General features: G+C 35.8%; 1 protein-coding gene across 1 annotated transcript; it reads right to left on the bottom strand.

Annotated features, from left to right (window-relative positions):
• Positions 1–1,737: 1,737 nt before the first annotated feature.
• On the bottom strand, positions 1,738–20,226 carry LOC128021942 (transmembrane channel-like protein 7). Its single transcript, XM_052609045.1, has 16 exons — positions 20,091–20,226; positions 11,701–11,911; positions 10,721–10,869; positions 10,509–10,646; positions 10,374–10,423; positions 10,049–10,188; positions 9,167–9,314; positions 8,905–9,069; positions 8,578–8,729; positions 6,583–6,661; positions 6,115–6,212; positions 5,412–5,598; positions 4,951–5,081; positions 3,726–3,866; positions 2,719–2,797; positions 1,738–2,542 (listed from the first exon to the last, which is right to left on the bottom strand). Exons 1-16 carry the CDS (start codon positions 20,137–20,139, stop codon positions 2,471–2,473), a joined length of 1,989 nt encoding a protein of 662 aa, XP_052465005.1. The 5' UTR covers positions 20,140–20,226; the 3' UTR covers positions 1,738–2,470.
• Between the last annotated feature and the right edge of the window lie 816 nt (positions 20,227–21,042).

Raw genomic sequence — 21,042 nt, 5'->3', positions numbered from 1 at the left:
CACAAATGTATCTAATCCCATTTTATTAATGAATGTCTTTGCTGATTAGCTTTAATGATCCAGTTCAACCATACTAATAAACAAAAATGACTTTAGATACACTAACTTTTTGCACATTAATATATTTTTCACTTTTTGGAGTGAATGCGCTTTACATTTGCTTTAAATAGAACTTCTTATATTAAAAGCAATCAAGCCCGGCTCATATTTAAAAAGTAACATGAAAGTAATGTATCGTAACATATAATGTATTATTTTCCATAAAAAGTAACTACCTGTATGTAATTAGTTACTTTTTTAGTGAGTAACGCAATATTGTAACACATTACTTTTAACAATCTGTTTCAGTTTCACTGAATGCCACAATGTATCGTTGAGTATTAATAATAATGAGTGCCTAATAGTGTTGTTCAAAACATACTGGTTGTTAGGGCAGCCTTCTGGAGAAATGCTCCTTCAAATAACTTCTCACTCAGCATCCTGAACAATAAACCTGTTATGAGTCACAGTCCTATAGCAATGCTATAATAAGTCTGAAATAAACTATTTTTCATCTCAAGTTGGTGATTAAAGGAAGTGTGTGTGATACTGATGTATGCACTAATTTCCACAGTGGAGCATGTTAATGAACTGAGAATCTTATGTGTTAGGCTTCAGCATTGCCTTCTTTGCTTTCTAATACTAAATTAAACAAATGCATTCATAACATATCTGTGTCATATGCAACTAGTTGTGTATTTCTTATTATATCAAACAGGTGGCACTCAAACAGGTTGCACTTCTGTGGCATCCACCTCCATGACAAAGGGCAGCTGTGGATCTGGGAGAGTAAGAATGGGGGCAGATGTGAAGTTTTGTTTCAGTGTATTGAAGGCATGAGGTTTCGGCAGCTGAACTATCTCGGCTTGATAGTCATCTGGCTTTGAGATGTGCATGAGTATATCCCAGAATGCATTTCACTTGCCTCGTCCACTCTGAGAGCATCTCCAGAGAGCCAGTGGAGCTCTGACGAGGAGTTCACTTCACTAACTGTAAATAAATAAAAACTGAAACAAAAAGAGATTAAACCTCAATTGAAAATTTGATATAAAAAGACATAAAAAAATAAAAACTTATTAAATTAAATTATACTAGATGAAAAACTTGAATAAATTAATAACGAACTTAAAAATAAAACTGATATTTAAAAATGTTTACTTAAATAGACATATAAAAAAAGACTAAATTGGCAAAAGTGCATAAATATATTATTCAAAATAACTGAAAAAAGCTTTTTAGAAGTTTTAGAAGCAAACCACCAGCACAGAGATCAACCGAACTTGCGTGAAATCTAAAAAAAATATTAAAAACGGCTTAGTTTTTAATTAAGCATTGTGCATATATTGGATTGCAACTAAATAATCACCTTTTCATAATGCTTTTATTTCAATTGCTTACAATCAGCATAAAGAAGTTCATTGCAAAAAAAAATATTGTATAAATTAAAAAGTATGAACAGCCACATTTTCATTATGCATTTCTTTTATTTGCTTAGAATCAGCTTAAATATTGTGACAAAAATAGATTTAATAAATAAAAAATTTTGAACATACATTGACAAGGTTTAAAAATAGACCTGAATACGGTGTATTTAAACCTATTTAGTCGGTTAGCACTATTACAGGAAACTATTATTGTTTCATTTTTCAACTTGTGGAAACTCATGTATTGAATGAATTCAATGCACACAGACTGAAGTAGTTTAAATCTTAGGTTCTTTTAATTGTGATGATTTTGGCTTACATTCAACAAAAACCCACCAATTCAATTGCTCAACAAATTTGAATATGGTGACATGCCAATCAGCAGATCAACTCAAAACACCTGCAAATGTTTCCTGAGTCTTCACAATGGTCTCTCAGTTGGGTTCACTAGGCTACACAATGATGGGGAAGACTGTAACAACATTAATGGTGTGAGTGGTTCAGTGGTAGAGTCCCACGGAACACACATACGGATAAAAAAAAAAGTAATATTATATAGCCTGAATAAAATGAAAGTTGCTTTGGATAAAATAAAACAGACAGTTAAAATCCATATATTTTTTAAGCATTTAAAGTGACAGACAATAAATCTGTAAGAAACATCTGTAAATAGTCATCGTTACTTTACACATTAAACTGACATTTAGGTGAACTTTGACCTAATTTTATAAACCCAGGTTTATGGGTTTATGGTATGAAATGAAATCAGAAAATTAAACTTTAAAAGATTCATGTCACACATTTGGTGAATTTATTTTATTTCCCCCCTGATGTGCATTTATATTAAAACCAAAAACAGTTCTCCATGACACTTATAAACACATAGACCACTGTTTGCGGAGTAGCTTCAGATCAATCCTTGCAGCAGTTTATTTTCCTGCACTTTTATAAATGAAGAGTTTAAGTTACTGTTTGTTTTAGTTTTGTTATATTTATTTCACGTGATGTTAACATGTCCTCTGCTGTCGTCTCATGATCGCCGAGTGCTGCTTCACCAGGAAACGTTTATCAGAGCTGCACTGTAGAGAAAATAAATGTAGAAATAGGACAGTTAATGTTTGCAAGCGGGATCTGAAATTGCATTTCTTGCATGGAAATTGTGTTAATTTTTTTTTATTCATGTCACTTTGCAGAAAAGCATCTGCTGAAGAAATGCAATTCTTCTTCTGCTCTTTTTTTAAGTTCTGTCACTTACCATCACCAACATGTCCTTTAGTCTCCCCATGGCTATATGATTTGCTCGTCTGCGAGACACGTACAACGTCAGAATGACTCTGTGAATATGAAGAACCGCTTATAAATGAACATTGCATCAACATGCAGCATCTCTACTCAATTCTATGCTCTTGAACACATTAGTTACAAAACTACAGCATGCAGCATTATTTTAGTATTGTTATACTATTTTGTTAATATTTTGCATTATATAAAATGTTTACATTTTCTGTTTTTATTTTAATTTTAGTCATTTGTTGTTTGTTTTTATCATTTTTATTAGTTTTTTGTCTATATAGTTTTAGTTTAATTTTACATTATAATATTTTTTTCCACTTAAAGTAAATTTTGTTTATAGAATTTTTTTAACATAGTAATTCTGTATTTCAACATAAACTAAACAAACATGAGAAATGTGGACTTTTTAACAAAAGTAAGTGTTTATATGTGACCCTGGAGCACAAAACCATTCACAAGGGTCAATTTCTCAAAATTGAGATGTATGCATCATCTGAAGCTGAATAAATGATCTTTCCATTGATGTGTGGTTTGTGAGGAGGACAATATTTGTCTGAGTTACAACTATTTGGAAATCTGGAATCTGAGGGAGCAAAACAATCTAAATATTGAGAAAATCATCTTTAAAGTTGTTCAAATGAAGTTCTTAGCAATGCATATTACTAATAAAAAATTAAGTTTTGATACATTCACGGTAGAAAATTTACGAAATATCTTCATGGAACATGATCTTTACTTAATATCCTAATGATTTTTGGCATAATAGAAAAATGTATAATTTTGACCCATACAGTGTATTGTCGTCTATTCTACAAATATACCTATATACCAAATATGCTGCAGGATCACAAATATTAATATTTTAGTTAATGTTCAGGTAATGTTCAGTAAGCGTTTTTGGTTTTATTTCAACACTACTAACCCTGATTCCATCACACCTGCATCAGAAGAACATAAACACACACTTACACCTCAGCCAGTATCAGAGCGAAAGCGAAGGCCTCAGATAAGATGTAGTTGAGCGGACCGGGCAGCTTCTCCTCTATACACCCACTGGTCACATTAAACACGGTTGTGTTTTCAAACGGGCCACAGTTACCCTGTTCAAACCTTACGGGAGAAGATGATAGGGTTTATGAATGTGTGAGAAACATCATGCTAGAATAAGTTCACTTATTACAAGTGTCTAGACAGCCAATATTTAGAGAATAGGTGTTTAATTTTTTTTCTTTTATTAAGGCAGCACAGGTGAGTATACATAGCTTTCCCCAGTTGATTAATGACAGTGTATTAAGACACATTTTTTTGTATTTTTGTAAGTTTTCATAAATTCTGGCATTGTCTAATTAAATACGCATTAATTCGCATACAATTCCAGAAAATAATTATGAACCCCGGATAAAGCCAGATTAAAAACTTTTGTTTGATTTTGTTGCCAGAGTTGAAGGTTTTTACAGAAGGGATTTTGGATTTTTCTTTTTATCACTCCATAAATCAAAAAATAATGTGAAATATACAGAAAATTTTATATTTTTACCATGTTTTTAGGAATAAATACTCCGGTGATTGATAAATGTACAAACCTCTCAGTAAAATCCTTCTGAATATAGAGAGGAATAAAACTGTAAGTTTTGGTGTTTGTAAGTACTTCAGAAGTTTAGAAAAAACTCATTTTGAGAAAATAACTTTAAGTGCCTTAAATGTGTAGATATGTATTGCAGTTGAAATCTACAGATGCAAATAGATAGTGTGATAAAATAAACACTTAAAATTTGTATTTATTTCCACTAATCTGAAAGGAGACCAATTCTGGAGGGAGGATATCACTCCATAATTAAGAAAATACTGTCGACCGCCAGAAAAAAAATGCATCATATTGTTAGGAATAAAATGTTGAATAAAACATTGAGAATGATATTCACAAACCCCTCAGAAAAATCCCTCAGAATATAGAGAGGAATAAAACTGCTAAGTTTGGTGTTTGTTAGTGCCGCAGAAGTGGAGAAAAAAACTTTTAAAATGTATGTATTCGAATTTAAATCTACAGACGCAAATAGATAAAGTACACTTAAACTAGTATTTTGGGTGTATTCTAAAGACACATCTCAAAACTGACCAGTGCATGAAAAAACAATGGTTTTGACTTGACTTAAAGTGCACTATATTATAATTATTGATCAGCATTGGCTAGTACCTGAAGATATTGGCAATTAATGTGATCATAGCCATGAAGAGACCCAACAACAGCATGAAATGGAAGAGAACAGACGAACTGGCTGTCCGGAACATTCTCTGAGCCGGAACACAACACCGCAGCACTGTGAACTGATAGAAACAGAAATATGTGGGAGTTTGGGATCCCAAAAAGTTTCTTCTGCCCATCAAAGCTGCATATATTTGATCGGAATTTCAAATTTATATTTTGAAATATTATTATGATGTAAAATAAACCTTTTCTATTTTAATATACATTCAAATCTAATTTATTTCTGTGATGTGCAGCTGTATTTTCAGCATCATTACTCCAGTCTTCAGTGTCACATGATTTTCAGAAATTATTCTAATATGCTGATATATATATATATATATATATATATACAGTATATATATATACTATATACCAATTCATCTACTGAAGTAAATGAAACATCAAACCTTCTTGAAGTAGAAGAGGAACAGGAACCTGATGGCGCTGATGGCCGGCAGTAGAGGACAGTAAAACACACCGACCCATGTGACCGTCTGACTGTTGACCAGATCCAGAACATTGAAGGAGATCTCGAACTGCTGCTTGCCTAATATCTGCGCCAGATTTGATGAAGGAAACCTTTCCACCAATAACCTATGATGAGATGCAGTCATTTGCTGAAGCAGAGTCAGAACTTTTACATTACACAGAGGAACTTTGTTTGTTCACAAAACATTTGCATTTGCTTGGAAAACTTTGTGTTCACAAAAAATAATAATACATTTGCGCTCCCCTGAGAAACGTTGGTTTCACTCGCAAAACTTTTTACTGGTTCGCAAAACTTTTGCATTCCCTGAGAAACTCCAAACCAAATTCTACATTTTCTAGTTAAATGCAAAAGTTTTGCATTTGGTTAAAAAACCATTGCATTTCCCTTAGAGACTTTATGTTAACCAACAGAAGTTATGCATTCCAGTAAGAAACTTTGTGGTGTTTGTGTTTGGTTGCAAAACTTTTGTTAAAAAAAAAAACCCTGCATGTCATATGGACAGTAACAGACACCAGAGAGCTGTGAACATGCAAATGTGCTGTTATGTTGGTCCAGTTAAATATTTGACATATATAGGGTTCAATAAAGAATTAAAGGAGCTATATAAATTAATAACTCACGTACTTGGGTAGGCCACAAAAAATGCATTGAAGAAACACATCAGGAAGTTTAAGATGGTAAGTCTGTACATCTCCTTTCCAAACGCGTTCTCTTCACACTGATAAAACAGATAAGTTAAATCTCATTTGAGGAATAAAAACTGTAACGAATGAGTCAATAGTTCAGAAGTCAGAAGCAGGAAAGAGCTTGATTACCAAGTATATTTACAGATAAGGAATTTATGTACAATTACAGACATAGCGCAAACATTCATAGGAATTACACAGCAAGAGATTGAAAATAGCAGTAATATAAGAAAAACAGAAAGTTAAATAATCCAATATAATAAAATAGTAGAAATATATATATATATATATATATATATATCCAAGAAGTCTAAAGAGCTACAATTTCATAATTTGGCATCTTTGAAAACTGTTGGCAAGAAAAATAAAATAGGAGAAAAAACTTTTCCCCACTAAACAAACCTTGGGTTTATCTGAAGAAACTTGAACAATGAGGAAGATAAGATAGATGCCCAAAGACGCCAAATTTAGGAAAATGCTCCTGCACATGGGATTGATACTCACATGAGTTTAACACCACATGAACTTGTAAATATAACACAGAGGTTAAAGTACATGACCTGTACAGAACAACAGACAGAACTAACAAGTACAAACCAGATTCCACAAACCAATTGTGAATAAAAACAGAATGCAATGATGTGGAGGTTTCAAATGTCAATATTTTATTCAGAATACAACATAGACGACCTATCAAATGTTTAAACTGAGAAAATGTATCATTTTAAGGGAAAAATAAGTTGATTTTAAATGTCATGGCATCAACACATCTCAAAGGAGTTGGGACAAGGCCATGTTTACCACTGTGTGCATCCGCTCTTCTTTTTATAACAGTCTGCAAACGTCTAGGGACTGAGGAGACGAGCTGCTCAAGTTTAGGAAGAGGAATGTCGTCCCATTCTTGTCTAATACAGGCTTCTAGTTGCTCGAATGTCTTAGGTCTTCTTTGTTTCATCTTCTTCTTTATGATGGACCAAATGTTTTCTATGAGTGAAAGATCTGGACTGCAGGCTGGTCATTTCCGTACCCAGATCCTTCTTCTACACAGCCATGATGTTGTTATTGATGCAGTATGTGGTCTGGGATTGTCATGTTGGAAAATGCAAGGTCTTCCCTGAAAGAGACGACATCTGGATGGGAGCATATGTTGTTCTAGAACTTGGATATACCTTCCAGCATTGATGGTGCCTTTCCAGATGTGTAAGCTGCCCATCAAACACACACTCATGCAACCCCATACCATCAGAGATGCAGCTTCTGAACTGAGCGCTGATAACAACTTGGGTCGTCCTTGTCCTCTTTAGTCCGGATGACACGGCATCCCAGTTTTCCAAAAAGAACTTCACATTTTGATTCGTCTGACCACAGAACAGTTTTCCACTTTACCACAGTCCATTTTAAATGAGACTGTGCCCAGAGAAAATGCCTGCGTTTCTCGATCAGGTTTAGATTTGGCTTCTTTTTTGACCTATAGAGTTTTAGCCAGCAGTGGTGAATGGCACGGTGGATTGTGTTCACCAACAATGTTTTCTGGAAGTATTCCTGAGGCCATGTTGTGATTTCCATTCCAGTATCATTCCTGATGTGATGCATTGCTGTCTAAGAGCTGAAGATCTCAGACATCCAGTATGGTTTTCCAGCCTTGACCCTTACACACAGAGATTGTTCCAGATTCTCTGAATCTTTGGATGATATTATGCACTGTAGATGATGATAACTTCAAACTCTTTGCAATTTTTCTCTGTGAAACTTCTTTCTGATATTCCTCCATTATTTTCCGCCGCAGAATTGGGGGAATTGGTGATCCTCTGCACATCTTGACTTCTGATATACACTATCACTCTGAGAGGCTCTTTTTAGACCCAATCATGTTCACAATTGACCTAATAAGTAGCAAATTGGTCCTCCAGCTGTTCCTTATAGGTACATTTAACTTTCCCAGCCTCGTATTGCTACCTGTCCCAACTTTTTTGGAATGTGTAGCTCTCATGAAATCCAAAATGAGGCAATATTTGGCATGACATTTTAAAATGTCTCACTTTCAACATTTGATATGTTATATATATTCTATTGTGAATAAAATATAAGTTTATGAGATTTGTAAATTATTCCATTCCTTTTTTACTCACAATTTGTACAGTGCCCTATTTTTTGGAATCGGATTTGTATTACTACGAATGTGATTGAATCATATAATAAATGCTATTAATAATGTTCATCATCTGGATGACTACGTCTTGTATTACTTTTTCTGAAAATTCCTGTTATATGCACATAAACTGACAGATAAGCTACTACTAAATATTGTAGGATCTTAATTTTCTGCAAAGTTGCTTTGCAATGATTTGTATCGTAAAAAGCGTTATAAAATTACACTTTGAATTTAACCTGTCTGACCTGATTAGAGTGAGGTTCAACTGGATGGTGAGCGAGTAATCTTCCAACTTTGAGATCTTACTAAAGACGTGTAGAAGAATGTAGTTTACTGTCGTCATTGTGATCGCAGGAAGATACTTCAACATCAGACACACAGTCCATTGATTCCCACACTAAATAATGAAGATGGAGAGAGAGAATGATGCCTGGACATTAACCATTATATAAACCAAACATACATAATATATATCGTAATTCACTGTTTTTCCACAATTAACTTGCAGCTTTATGCTTCAACCACTAAAAGTTGTGTAGAGTTGCTTCAATCATTTTACTTCATATTTCTACCTCAGTGTGTGACAAATGTCTTGCAAAAAAATTCAGAATGAATGAGCCGCCCAGAAGAACCAGCACGAGGAAGTTCAGAAAGACTCGCAGCAAGATGAGCTGAACCCAGTGTTTGAGCGTTCGCTGCTGGACTCTCTGTTGAAACGTCTGCTCTTCTAGATCCATCTGGAGCAGAGGTCAAAGGTCATCCAGTGGGGCTAATGTTCCTGTATGCTAACCCATCTATAAACTCCCTCTCTATGAGACTGACATGACTTCTCACCTTGAATTCGTTCCTGATGAAGTTGTGTTTCAGTGACGCTGCTTCAGGGCTCTGGATGGAGAAATCCCACCCACAGAAGACCTTGTAACTCATGTTGGAACTGAAGCGGTTTCCTGTGAGCCACGAGTGTTTGTAGCCGACCACCGTCCTGAAGAGAGCAGCACAATGGGGATCAGTGTTCCAAGATACTACAAGGACTTGTGATGGAAAAAATATGAGATGAGAGAAAAAAATCATAATTTCAATGCTTCTGTGTTCACTTCTGCATTACCTCAAGAAACTTGCTGCTCATCCTCCAAAGTTTTGTTCCTAAGAAACGTTACATTTGTTCATTAAAACTTTACGTTTTCGGAGAAAATCTACGTTCGCTCTAAAAATCTTCTGCATTCCCTGAGAAACGTTACATTTGTTCAACTTTTTTGCGTAATTTTTGCTTTCCTTGAGAAATTTTGTTCACTTAAAAAATCGCATGCGTTTCGATATTAATGTTGCGTTTGCGTGTTAAAACTTTGCGTATTCCAAGAAACCTTCTCGTAAATCTTGCATTCTAAAAATGTCGCACTCTCCAAGAAACTTCGCATTTGTTTACAAAACTTTTGTTCCCTGAGAAACATTGCATAAAACTTTTGTGTTCACTTTACAGTCACTTGTAAAAATGTAACATTTCTTGAAAAACAAAACTCAAAAGTTTTGTGAGGGAATGCAAAGTTTCTCAGGGGAACACAAAACGTTTATGAATGCCAAAGCATTGAAATTAGATTTTTTTTTCACCTGTCTTGTGTTTTTCCCATCACCATGTCCCTCAAGTGTAACAAATGCAGGCTGCCATTAGAAGCTGATAAAACTTAATTAGTTTAATAGCTCAAAGGTAAATGATCTGACCTGCGGACCACCATGATGTAGCTGAGGAAGAGGACAGAGGTCATGCCAAGTAGAAAGAGGATTGGAGAAGTTGGACATTTTGAATCAAGAGACCCATGACTGTAGAAACTATGAAACACTGGAGAGGTTTCAAGAACACCCTGGAAAAAAGACTCCATATAAATCCATATATAGTCAAATTCAAATGCAGCATAATCAGCCACGTGACTTCTGCTTGCTCTCTGGTCATTTCAAGTGAGTTTTCAATGATGTTAAATGAGTTAATTAAATACTGAAATCTAAAAAATGATGTTCATTTTCAGTGGACCATGATAAAAGTACTTACTGATCCGACAAAAAAGTCTTTAAATGAGTAGGTCTGGAATCCCGGAGATTCTAAAAAGATAAAAATGTGTTTTTACTGGACATCAGGTCAGGATTAGTGCATCAGTATTAACCCCTGACCCTCAGTCGAACAAACCATGAGTACTTGAGTAGTTTCTGGAAATTAGCGTCGGCGTCAGCACGGATCCGGTGATAATGATGCTGTACAGCAGGTTCAGACACAGCAGGTACCGCAGGAACACGAAGTACGCCTTCACCCCAACCCCAAACTGACCTGTGCAGCGGATCACATACGACTAACCGTCTGAGCATCATCTACTCACCTACACACAACACACTCACAGTCACCTTCGATCTTATGGAGCGTGTGTTTCCACAGCAACAATCCTGATAAGGCCCCACCCAACTGCTCCTTTAAGCGCCGCCTTGTTTTCTGCTGGCTCCGCCTCCAGGAGTCCCAGTAGCCAATGCTGCGTCTCTGCAGGTGTTGCAGCTCTCTGATTGACACAAGTGTACATAGTAATCTTTTTTTCTGGCCCTTTGCAATTTTTTTTTTTTTCTGTGATTTCTGAGTTTACGTCTCGCAATTCATTTTTTTTTCAATGCTAAAAAAAAAAAAAAAAAAGAATTTTAGAGTTTGTTAAATGTTGTTTTATACAGTTTATTGCATACACCAGTATTTATTGTCTTGTTAAATACCAATAAAAAGATATGAAGTAAAATAAATTGTAAAATCAAGCCTAAATTAAAATGCTTAAAAATAAAATCAATAAAATCAAGCTATAAACTGGAGTATTTGAGTGGGTTTAAATTAAGACAATATTAGTATCAGTATTTTTTTTCAGTGAAAATAAAGTACCATTATTTATGGTCATTGTTTATAAAATCTAACTGATTGCTTGCTTCAAAAAAGAAAAACAAGAAAAATTAAAACATAAAAAAAACGTTTTAATGTAAATTAAAATGCTAAACATTAAATGCTTTAAAAAACAACAACAAGAAAAATCAAGATGTAAAACTCAGTCATGTTTAATTAATGTTATTTATTATTAACGTCTGTTATATATATATATTTCTTTTTCTTTTTTTTCTTTTTTTTGGTATTATTGGTCATATTTGTATCATTCAAAGAAAAGTAAATAAACAAATAAATAAAACTGATTCTCAATTTAAACCCACTCAAAAATTCCAAATTAATACAAAAACCAGTCACCCATTTAAAAGATTCTTAACTGAACTCATTTGAAGTCATTCAGTAAAAGCAACCAAATTGCCCTTGTTTTCTCTCTCTGTTCTTGTCAGTGGTGTGCAGTGTGTCTCATGCTCACCGGAGGTCTCTCTTGTCCTGCAGACAGACGGGAAGATCTCGGAGCGGGACGCTGGGGCTCCAGGAGCGTCTGTCCAAACTCTCAACCTGAGGGTCAGAGACGCCGTCTGCGTGAAGCCTCCGATAAGCCTGTGAGCTCGGCAACAGACCGAATATCTCCGTCTGATAGTATTCACACGAGTCGCCTGACAGATCTGAGCCCCAGCTCTCCGCTGTGCCAACAAACAGCAGCGTTTATTAAGACACTCTTAAAAATAAAGGGGTTTGCAGCCATGCATTACTAAAGTTAGCTTTGATTCTTCAAACCATGCCATACCACAAGAGGAGGAGGAAATAGGAAAAAAAAATGCCATTGTAGCATCTTTCGTATTTTATGTGCGCACAGATTATGAATTCGTGGATAGAGATTCAAAAACCTTGGATACGATTTACAAAATCTGAGTACACGGATTGGAGATTCATGGGCTAGGATAGGACATTTGAACCAGAAAGACACAGCTTACATTACATTAAACATAAAAGGTTCTTGTCTTTATGCTCAACTAAAGTGATTACTAATAACACGTTACTGCCCAACACTGGACAACACTCTTAGAAAAAACGGTTCATTGGGGTTCTGTATAGAACCATAGGGTTCTTTACTCAACTCCAAAGAAAAGGTTCTATAATGACAAGAAAGAACCCTTTTGGCACAAAGGTTCTTTAGGCTATTATTCATTCATATTTTACATTATTCTGCAACATTTTGTATTTGTAATTAAATTATTGTTTGTAGTAACTTAATATCACATTTTAATCATGCTGATTTTTAGAGAAAAACTGAAATGGCACTCTTCGTGTGATATTGATTAACTACATAAAATGATATAAATATATATATTTTCTAACCCCCATATCTTGAATTTTGTGATCATTCACATGCATTCATAAATGCATTTGAATACACCGAATAATGCAGTGAAAGATCCATATACAGCTATGATTCGCAAACCCCAAACCATAGCTGTCAACATTGAACATTGAAAATAAGGGACATTTCCCGGAATCCATCCCCAAAAAAGGGATTTTTTTTTTTACACGATTCTTATCCACAAACTTAAAAAAAAGCACTAATCATTTACAGTCTAAAGAGTTTATAACTACACAATATATATTAAAGAATGACAGACCAATTGATATGTTAAAAGTGATTTATTTATGAACAAGGTAATATTAATAATAATTTAATATTAATAATAATTTTGTGCTGAGAAACGTCGTTTTTCCTGACAACGACAAATTTAGCAGTAGGCATAATTTGGACCTACATGGCTGCTTGTCAGGTAGTGGAAGGTGGACTCCCATTTACTCAAATATCGGCATAATTTTGGTTGGTGATTAATTCAGTGATTTTGGCATTCGGCGTCCTAATCCATCATCGCATATCACACTCATCTACTCTCTCGAAGTTCACTTCCCGCTACTTTTTCCCTCTTCCTCCCGCCCGCTGGCGCCGCTGTAACTGTCTTCTTCTTCGATGGTGGCCTAAGCTACTGCCACCTGCTGTACTGGAGGTCAAGCAACCCAAGTGCAAGCCAATTCACAGACCCAGATAGATGCGTGTTCTGAGTTAACACATAGTGTAAAATTACGGGATATTTTACGGGAAAATACTAAAACGGGAAGACAGCGGGAAAAGACCTAAAATACGTGAGAAACCCGGAAAAAACGGGAGGGTTGACAGCTATGCCCCAAACTGACTCAAATGATTCGCGAACCCGCTTTGAACTCTCGTACTGATACAAATGATCCGCGAAGCCGCTCCGAACTCCCGAATTTACTCAGATGATTCGCCATCCCCAAACTGATTCAAATGATTCGCCATCCCGCTCCGAACTCCCGAACTGACTGAAATGATTCGCGAACCAGCTACGAACTCCTGAATTGACTCAAATGATTCGCGATCCCCAAACTGATTCAAGTGATTCGCCATCCCGCTCCGAACTCCCGAACTGACTGAAATGATTCGCGAACCCGCTCCGAACTCCCGAACTGACTGAAATGATTCGCGAACCCGCTCCGGACTCTCGAACTGATTCAAATGATCCTCGAAGCCGCTCCGAACTCCCGAACTGACTCAAATGATTCGCGAACCCGCTACGAACTCCCGAATTGACTCAAATGATTCGCGATCCCCAAACGGACTCAAATGATTCGCGAACCCCAAACTGACTCAAATGATTCGTGAACCTGCTCCAAACTTCCAAACTGACTCAAATGATTCGCGAAACCGATCCGAACTCACGAAATGATTCAAATGATTCACGAACAAGCTACGAACTCCCAAACTGGGGTGTGTTTCCCGTACAACGACGTAGCTCGCAGATTAACCACCATAGTACGATGCATCGTTATGATAAAGAAACAACCTAGTCACGACTGTTTCTCGAAACCATGGTACCTGTGTCGCAGATCCATAGTTCAAACTACTTTGGTTTGAGCCTTCGTTCTTCTTCTTCTTTGATCTAATGGCTGACTGGAGACATGAGCACATACTGCCACCTACAGTAATTTGGTTTTATTTTTAATAAATAATATATTTAGTAATATTGGTTTATTTACTTTTCTGATCCCAATGTCAATAATTTCACAATTTCAAATAAATACTATTTCTTATGTAATATTGATAGCCTACTTAACCACAATTTAAAAAAGATGGGTTTTGAAAAACTGTGATGTACTGTTGTGGATTGCTTATTTTGCTCATTCTTTCCTATTTATGTCTTCTTGCTATTCTGATGTTTTAATGAAAATGACACGAAAACCTCAATTTTGAAAGCTCGAAATTACAGTATTTTTCGAGGAGGTGGAAAATAGTAAAGTCCAGCTATTTTCAAAGCTGAAAAATAGCATTACAAATGCTGACAAAAACAAAATCTGGGCAGAAATAAAAAAAAAAAAACAACGATGCTAGCTATGGATATGTACAAAGCCCAGACAAAGTCAGGAATAAGTGGAGGGACTTCTCAAGTGTGACAAAACAGCGGTCTGTGGCACTTAAGAGGGAAGCAAACAAGACTGATGGGGTATCAGTTCAGTTCCTCCTGTCCCTACAGAGGAAGAGACAGTTTTGGCCATCCTGGGGCCTGTTGCAATGGAAGGATCCTTGGAGAAATGGATACATGTGCATCAACCAGGCCTTTGCCTTCAAAGTCCAGGCCTCCAACATCAGGCCCTCTCCAGTCTGGCCCTTCAACATCAGGCTTCACATCTTCAGAGGGCAATAAGAAGAAACAATGCTTTAAATTCAGTTGTTAGCTACACTGCATTATTATGCTGTTGGAAATGTATGGAGGTGGTGGGTGACGGCCTGATGGGTGGGTGATGGAAGCACACATGCTTTTGTGTGGGACACTTCTGCAGTTTGCAGGTGGCTGAAGAGGGTGCATGGCTTTGGTGATAGCTGGCTGCTGGAGACATGTCCTCTTCACCCATACGTCCTGTCACCTGCAGCATCCAGCCACCACTGCAGTTTAAACCATTTGTTTAATCTAACATAATTTCTGTTAAATATCTGTGTATGTATTCACACACAAACACATTTGTAGAGAGTATTCTATATTCTAATTCTGTAAAAACAACAAAATCACTCACTTATTTATACATTTTTTGTTACTTTATTTAGGTACATTCATTTAAAGTTAAAAATTAATTTAATATAAAAATACTGTAATTTGAGTGTTAACATTTTATATGTTGTGAAAACCTCTAACACACTGTTTTACCAACATTGTTATATGAGACATGTGTATTTTGGAATGTTTTTACAAAGATAACTCACTCGACAAACTCACCGTTTCTTCGCACAAACGAAACAATGGCTGTGTGCTATTTGGCAAGATTAATGCTTAAGGGGGCACTTCGAAGCGAGAATAATCGCGAGGGCCACGCTGTCGCTGCTATATAGTTTCAAACTGAATTTGTAATAATAATAAAAAAGGTGAATTATGTAATAAACTTAAACCACAACTTTAAGTGTTTTAAATCATTCAAAGTGGATGGTGCAATCTTCTAAAGGAATAGGGCACAGGGTCGATAACTCTGAATAGCACACAGCCCAGGTGCGGCGCAATCAATGATGTCGTCAAAGCAAAATAACGACGAATTATGCCTCTAACCACATGTGGAGAGCTGTCGTTCCAACGACACAAGTTTGCGATGCAGTTTGCGATTGTTCGTTTGAACTATGGTTTCGGGAAACACCGAGTCGTTGAACTACGTTGGTAACGACGGAACTTGTGACCATAGTTGGCTAACGATGCTTTTGGGAAACGCACCCCTGATTCAAATGATTCGCGAACCCCCTCCGAACTTTCGAACTAATTCAAATGATCCGCGAAGCCGCTCCGAACTCCCGAACGCACTCAAATGATTCGCACTACGAAACTCCTGAACTGACTCAAATGATTCGCGATCCCCAAACTGACTAAAATGATTCGCGAACCCGCTCCGAACTCCCGAACGCACTCAAATGATTCGCGATGCCCAAACTGACTCAAATGATTCGCGAACCCGCTCCGAACTCCCTAACGGACTCAAATGATTCGCGATCCCCAAACTGACTCAAATGATTCGCGAACCCGCTCCGAACTCCCTAACGGACTCAAATGATTCGCACTCCGAAACTCCTGAACTGACTCAAATGATTCGCGATCCCCAAACTGACTAAAATGATTCGCGAACCCGCTCCGAACTCCCGAACGCACTCAAATGATTCGCGCTACGAAACTCCGAATGGACTCAAATGATTCATGCTCGAAATCCGAACTGACTAAAATGATTCGCAAACCCACTTTGAACTCCAGAACTGACTCAAATGATTCGCAAACCCACTTTGAACTCCAGAACTGACTCAAATGATTCGCAAACCCACTCCGAAATACCGAACTGACTCAAATGATTTGTGATCCTGCTCCGAACTTTTATTGTTCTGGGTCTGAATTTGGGCTCCTGGGGTCTCAAAAAAGAAAAAATTTTTCTAAGGTTAGCGTTATGACAACACCAGTGTAGTTACTAATAAATATGCATTACTGTTAAAAGTAACTTTTTAGTTATTCAGAACTTTCTTTAATGTTCCCATTAATAAGTAATGTAAGTAATTTTTAAACACTATTTTGATTAAATCAGACCAGCACAAACTGAATATTGTATATCACAAGGATTTCTGAAATAAATAACCAAACACCTGAATAATATATTCAGAATAAAAAACTAAAGTGGCTTCTGCATCATAAAAGCTGTTGTGTTGAGCCCTTAAAAATGTTCCTTTCACAGCTTAAGTATGAAAACTATCAACAATGGACAACATAACACAAAACATTTTGAAATAAATAAATGAAAGCAATCTTTTTTATTCAGAATCAATTTCAAGAAACATACATACATACATACATACACACACATATATATATATATATATATATATATATATATATATATATATATATATATATATATATATATATATATATATATATATATATATATATATATATATATATATATATATATATATATATATATATATATAATGATGTTTAAAAACCAAATCTATGTTATCATGCTAAGGAGCTGACTGAAAGCCGGTGACTCCACAGTAGTAATGTAACAATGTAACAATGTTTCACCTGTATGAGAAAAACATACAGAGAATCACTTAAGACACTTTGCTGTAGACCCATTCCACATAATAATATTCATTAAAACTGTATGTGTAACACACACACACACACACACACACACAGTATTAGTTACTGTTAAATGGAACTGTGTTACAGTAACGTGTTACTAATAACACGTTACTGCCCAACACTGGTGATGATATTGCTCCAATAATAGTCAGTAAGAAAACAAACAGACAGAAATCAGTTTGGAGAAGATCAACAGCAGTTTAGATTATGAAAAGACAATGCAGAAAAGCCAAGCGGATGTGACAGAAGACGAAACTTGAAATCATTATAGCATCTATAAAGATAGTCTTCATGCTTTCGATGTGGAACTAGCCACAGCTAGACAGAGTTTCTCCTCAAACCTTATAAATAGTAACTTAACACTCGTACTCTTTTTGTCTAAATATCAAAAAGAAGATACTATATCTATTTTTTAAGCAATTTATAGCAACATTTTGGAAGAGATAGTGGAGCACCTAAAATCATCAACCTGCTATCTTGACACACTTCTTTCTGGGACATTTCCAAACTCCCTGAAAACAGCAGTTCCCTCCTGAAAAAGAGCAATCTTGATAACACCATTTTGAGCAATTATAGACGAATATCTAATCTTCCTTTTCATATTCAAAATTATAGAAAAGGACGTTTTTAATCAGCTGAACAAATACTTAAACTCAAATGGATACCTGGACCATTTTCAATCTGGTTTCCGACCGCATCACAGCACAGAGACAGCACTCATTAAGATAATAAATGATATTCGCTTAAATTGTGACTCTGGCAAAATATGGGTGCTGGTATTGCTAGATCTCAGAGCTGCGTTTGAGACTGTCGATCATAACATACTACTAGAGAGACTGGAAAACTGGGTCGGGCTTTCTGGGATGGTACTCAAATGGTTCAGGTCATACTTAGAAGGGAGAGGCTATTATGTGAGTCTAGGAGAGCATAAGTCTAAGTGGACGTCCATGACATGTGGAGTCCCACAAGGCTCAATTCTTGCACCGCTCTTGTTTAGCCTGTATATGCTTAAACTAAGTCAAATAATGAGAAAGAACCAAATTGCCTATCACAGCTATGCTGATGATACCCAGATTTACCTAGCCATATCTCCAAATGACTACAGCCCCATTGACTCCCTCTGCCAATGCATTGATGATATTAATAGTTGGATGTGCCAGAACTTTCTTCAGTTAAACAAGGAAAAAACTGAAGTCATTGCATTTGGAAACAAAGATGAAGTGTTCAAGGTGAATGCATACCTTGACTCTAGGGGTCAAACAACTAAAAATCAAGTCAGGAATCTTGGTCTGATTCTGGAGACAGACCTTAGTTTCAGTAGTCATGTCAAAGCAGTAACTAAATCAGCATACTATCATTTAAAAAACATTGAAGGAATTAGATGTTTTATTTCCAGTCAAGACTTGGAGAAACTTGTTCATGCCTTTATCACCAGCAGGGTGGACTATTGTAATGGGCTCCTCACCGGCCTTCCCAAAAAGACCATTAGACAGCTGCAGCTCATCCAGAACACTGCTGCCAGGATTCTGACTAGAACCAGAAAATCTGAGCATACCACACCAGTCCTCAGGTCCTTACACTGGCTTCCAGTTACATTTAGGATTGATTTTAAAGTACTTTTACTCATCTATAAATCACTCAATGACCGAGAACCGAAATATATTGCAGATATGTTCACTGAATATAAACCTACATAAAACAAGGGGAGTCCTCCTTTAGTTATTATGCCGCCCGAATCAGCTTCCAGAAGAGATCAGATGTGCTAAAAACTCACCTGTTTAGCTGTGCATTTATTGAATGAGCACTGTGCAAACTGATCGCACTTTTTTTATGTATAATAATTTTTATATTCGGAACAGTCTTAAATTCTTTTTAAGTAAATTTTTAAATCATTTTCAAAGTTTTTAAATTCCTTGTTTTATTTTTGCAATTATTTTTCACATTATTATTTTACTTTCTGTTATGTAAAGCACTTTGAATCACAGATGTTTATGAAATGTGCTTTATAAACAAACTTGCCTTGCCTGGCTGTCATAGTATTTTATTGATGTATTTATTTGTAACTTTTAATCTTATTTTTATTCTCATTTACTTATTTAATTTATTTATAAAAATTTTAATCTAATATTTATTTATTTATTAAAATATATATATATATATATATATATATATATATATATATATATATATATATATATATATATATATATATATTTAATTATTAATTTATTTGTTTATGTGTTTTAGTTGTTTACAGTGCATGCATAATTGCAAGTTTATTTTTTTCAAGCACATTTCACAAATTACTTTTTCCCTTATAAATTATATGAATAGTAATTATAAAAATATGATAAAACATGCTTTTAAAAAATATATAATCAGACTTGCCTTTCAATTATGCATGCACTGTATTTTAATCTTTTTTATTTCATTAGTTTTTTTTACACTTTCTCTAAACATTGCACCACAGTTTGAAACCCCTGATCTAAAGAACCTCTGTGCAGTGACTGAGAACCATCAGTGCAAATAAAGAACCATTTTAAAGCATTGTGAAGAGTGTAGATGCTCTCAGACACATGAAGAAACCAAAAACTGGTTAAAAAGCACTTTTGAAGACACTGTATTGTAAGTTTTTGTCTTTTTCTAAAGCAGGTTTCTTTACCTGATACAAGTCTGTGGGAAGCTGATTTCCCGTCTTCTTTCTCCATCATCCTTACAGACAAACACAGAGCAAGTGAGAGCGCTCCTCTCCTCAACACTTCTGTGTGTGTGTCTGCAGGAAGTCCTGTGATGAACGAGTGGGTGTCATGTCTAAATATGAGAAGCAGATCTCAGAGACCTCGACTCAAAGTCTCACGTTTAATAACCTGAATCAGAGTTTCAGTCTCTTACACACTCACACTTACACGACTTCCTCAGTTCTTGTAAGATCATATTTCACACTGAGGGAACTCTACAAGCTCTTAATGTGGCTAAACATACATTACGTTTCATGATTATGTTTTGTGGTTGATTCATACACAGTCACTGATATTGTGATTGATGCACAGTCATCATTGTTTACATGTTTATGGAAAAAGCTGCATCTTGACGTCATTACACAAGAATCTCAACCTTGAGCAACACAAATTAACCAAATTCAGCAGAAGAGTTTCACACACATCCTCTGGCTGCCGAAATCAACTTCCTCCATCAGCAATAGACAGACAATAACTTCTGACAGAAAGAGAGAAAGAGTGATGAGTAATAACACAGACCGCACATCTTTATGCTTCAAAGAGCATCTGAACAGGAACTGAACTGAAGCAGGGAAGAGTTCGTTTTATACTGAGTCAGATTCACTTTAGAATCTAGTTTAATTAAGGAGAAGTCTTTGTTTTGATGTGTGTTTGACTGAAACCAAAGGTTCAATGAACCACCTCATACTATTTTTAAATTACTAAGGTTGTTGACCTTCTTGTGTGTAATTTAATTTACGCTTATAGTATCCCCTGATTATATAATACACGCTTTGTGTGATTATAAAACATTATACAAAGTATTGTGCGTGTTTGTGTGTGGTGATAAATCATCTCAACCCCTCCCAGCGGAAACTAAAGTGTCTCAGTCTTTGT

This window comes from Carassius gibelio, chromosome A11 (genome assembly GCF_023724105.1).
Source record: "Carassius gibelio isolate Cgi1373 ecotype wild population from Czech Republic chromosome A11, carGib1.2-hapl.c, whole genome shotgun sequence".
Classification (NCBI taxonomy): domain Eukaryota; kingdom Metazoa; phylum Chordata; class Actinopteri; order Cypriniformes; family Cyprinidae; genus Carassius; species Carassius gibelio.
The sequence above is the reverse complement of the archived record's forward strand: the minus strand, read 5'-3'. Positions and strand labels throughout refer to the sequence as shown.

What these genes read in the sequence shown, in the direction of transcription:
- LOC128021942 (XM_052609045.1), bottom strand. Translation starts at nt 20,139, where the DNA reads ATGATGGAGAAAGAAGACGGGAAATCAGCTTCCCACAGACTTGTATCA. An exon ending in TACATCATGGTGGTCCGCAG is followed by an intron (nt 9,315 to 10,048) that starts GTCAGATCATTT and finishes TGCTCTCTTCAG; the next exon opens with GACGGTGGTCGGCTACAAAC. An exon ending in TTTGTGGCCTACCCAAGTAC is followed by an intron (nt 5,599 to 6,114) that starts GTGAGTTATTAA and finishes ATCTCATCATAG; the next exon opens with GTTATTGGTGGAAAGGTTTC.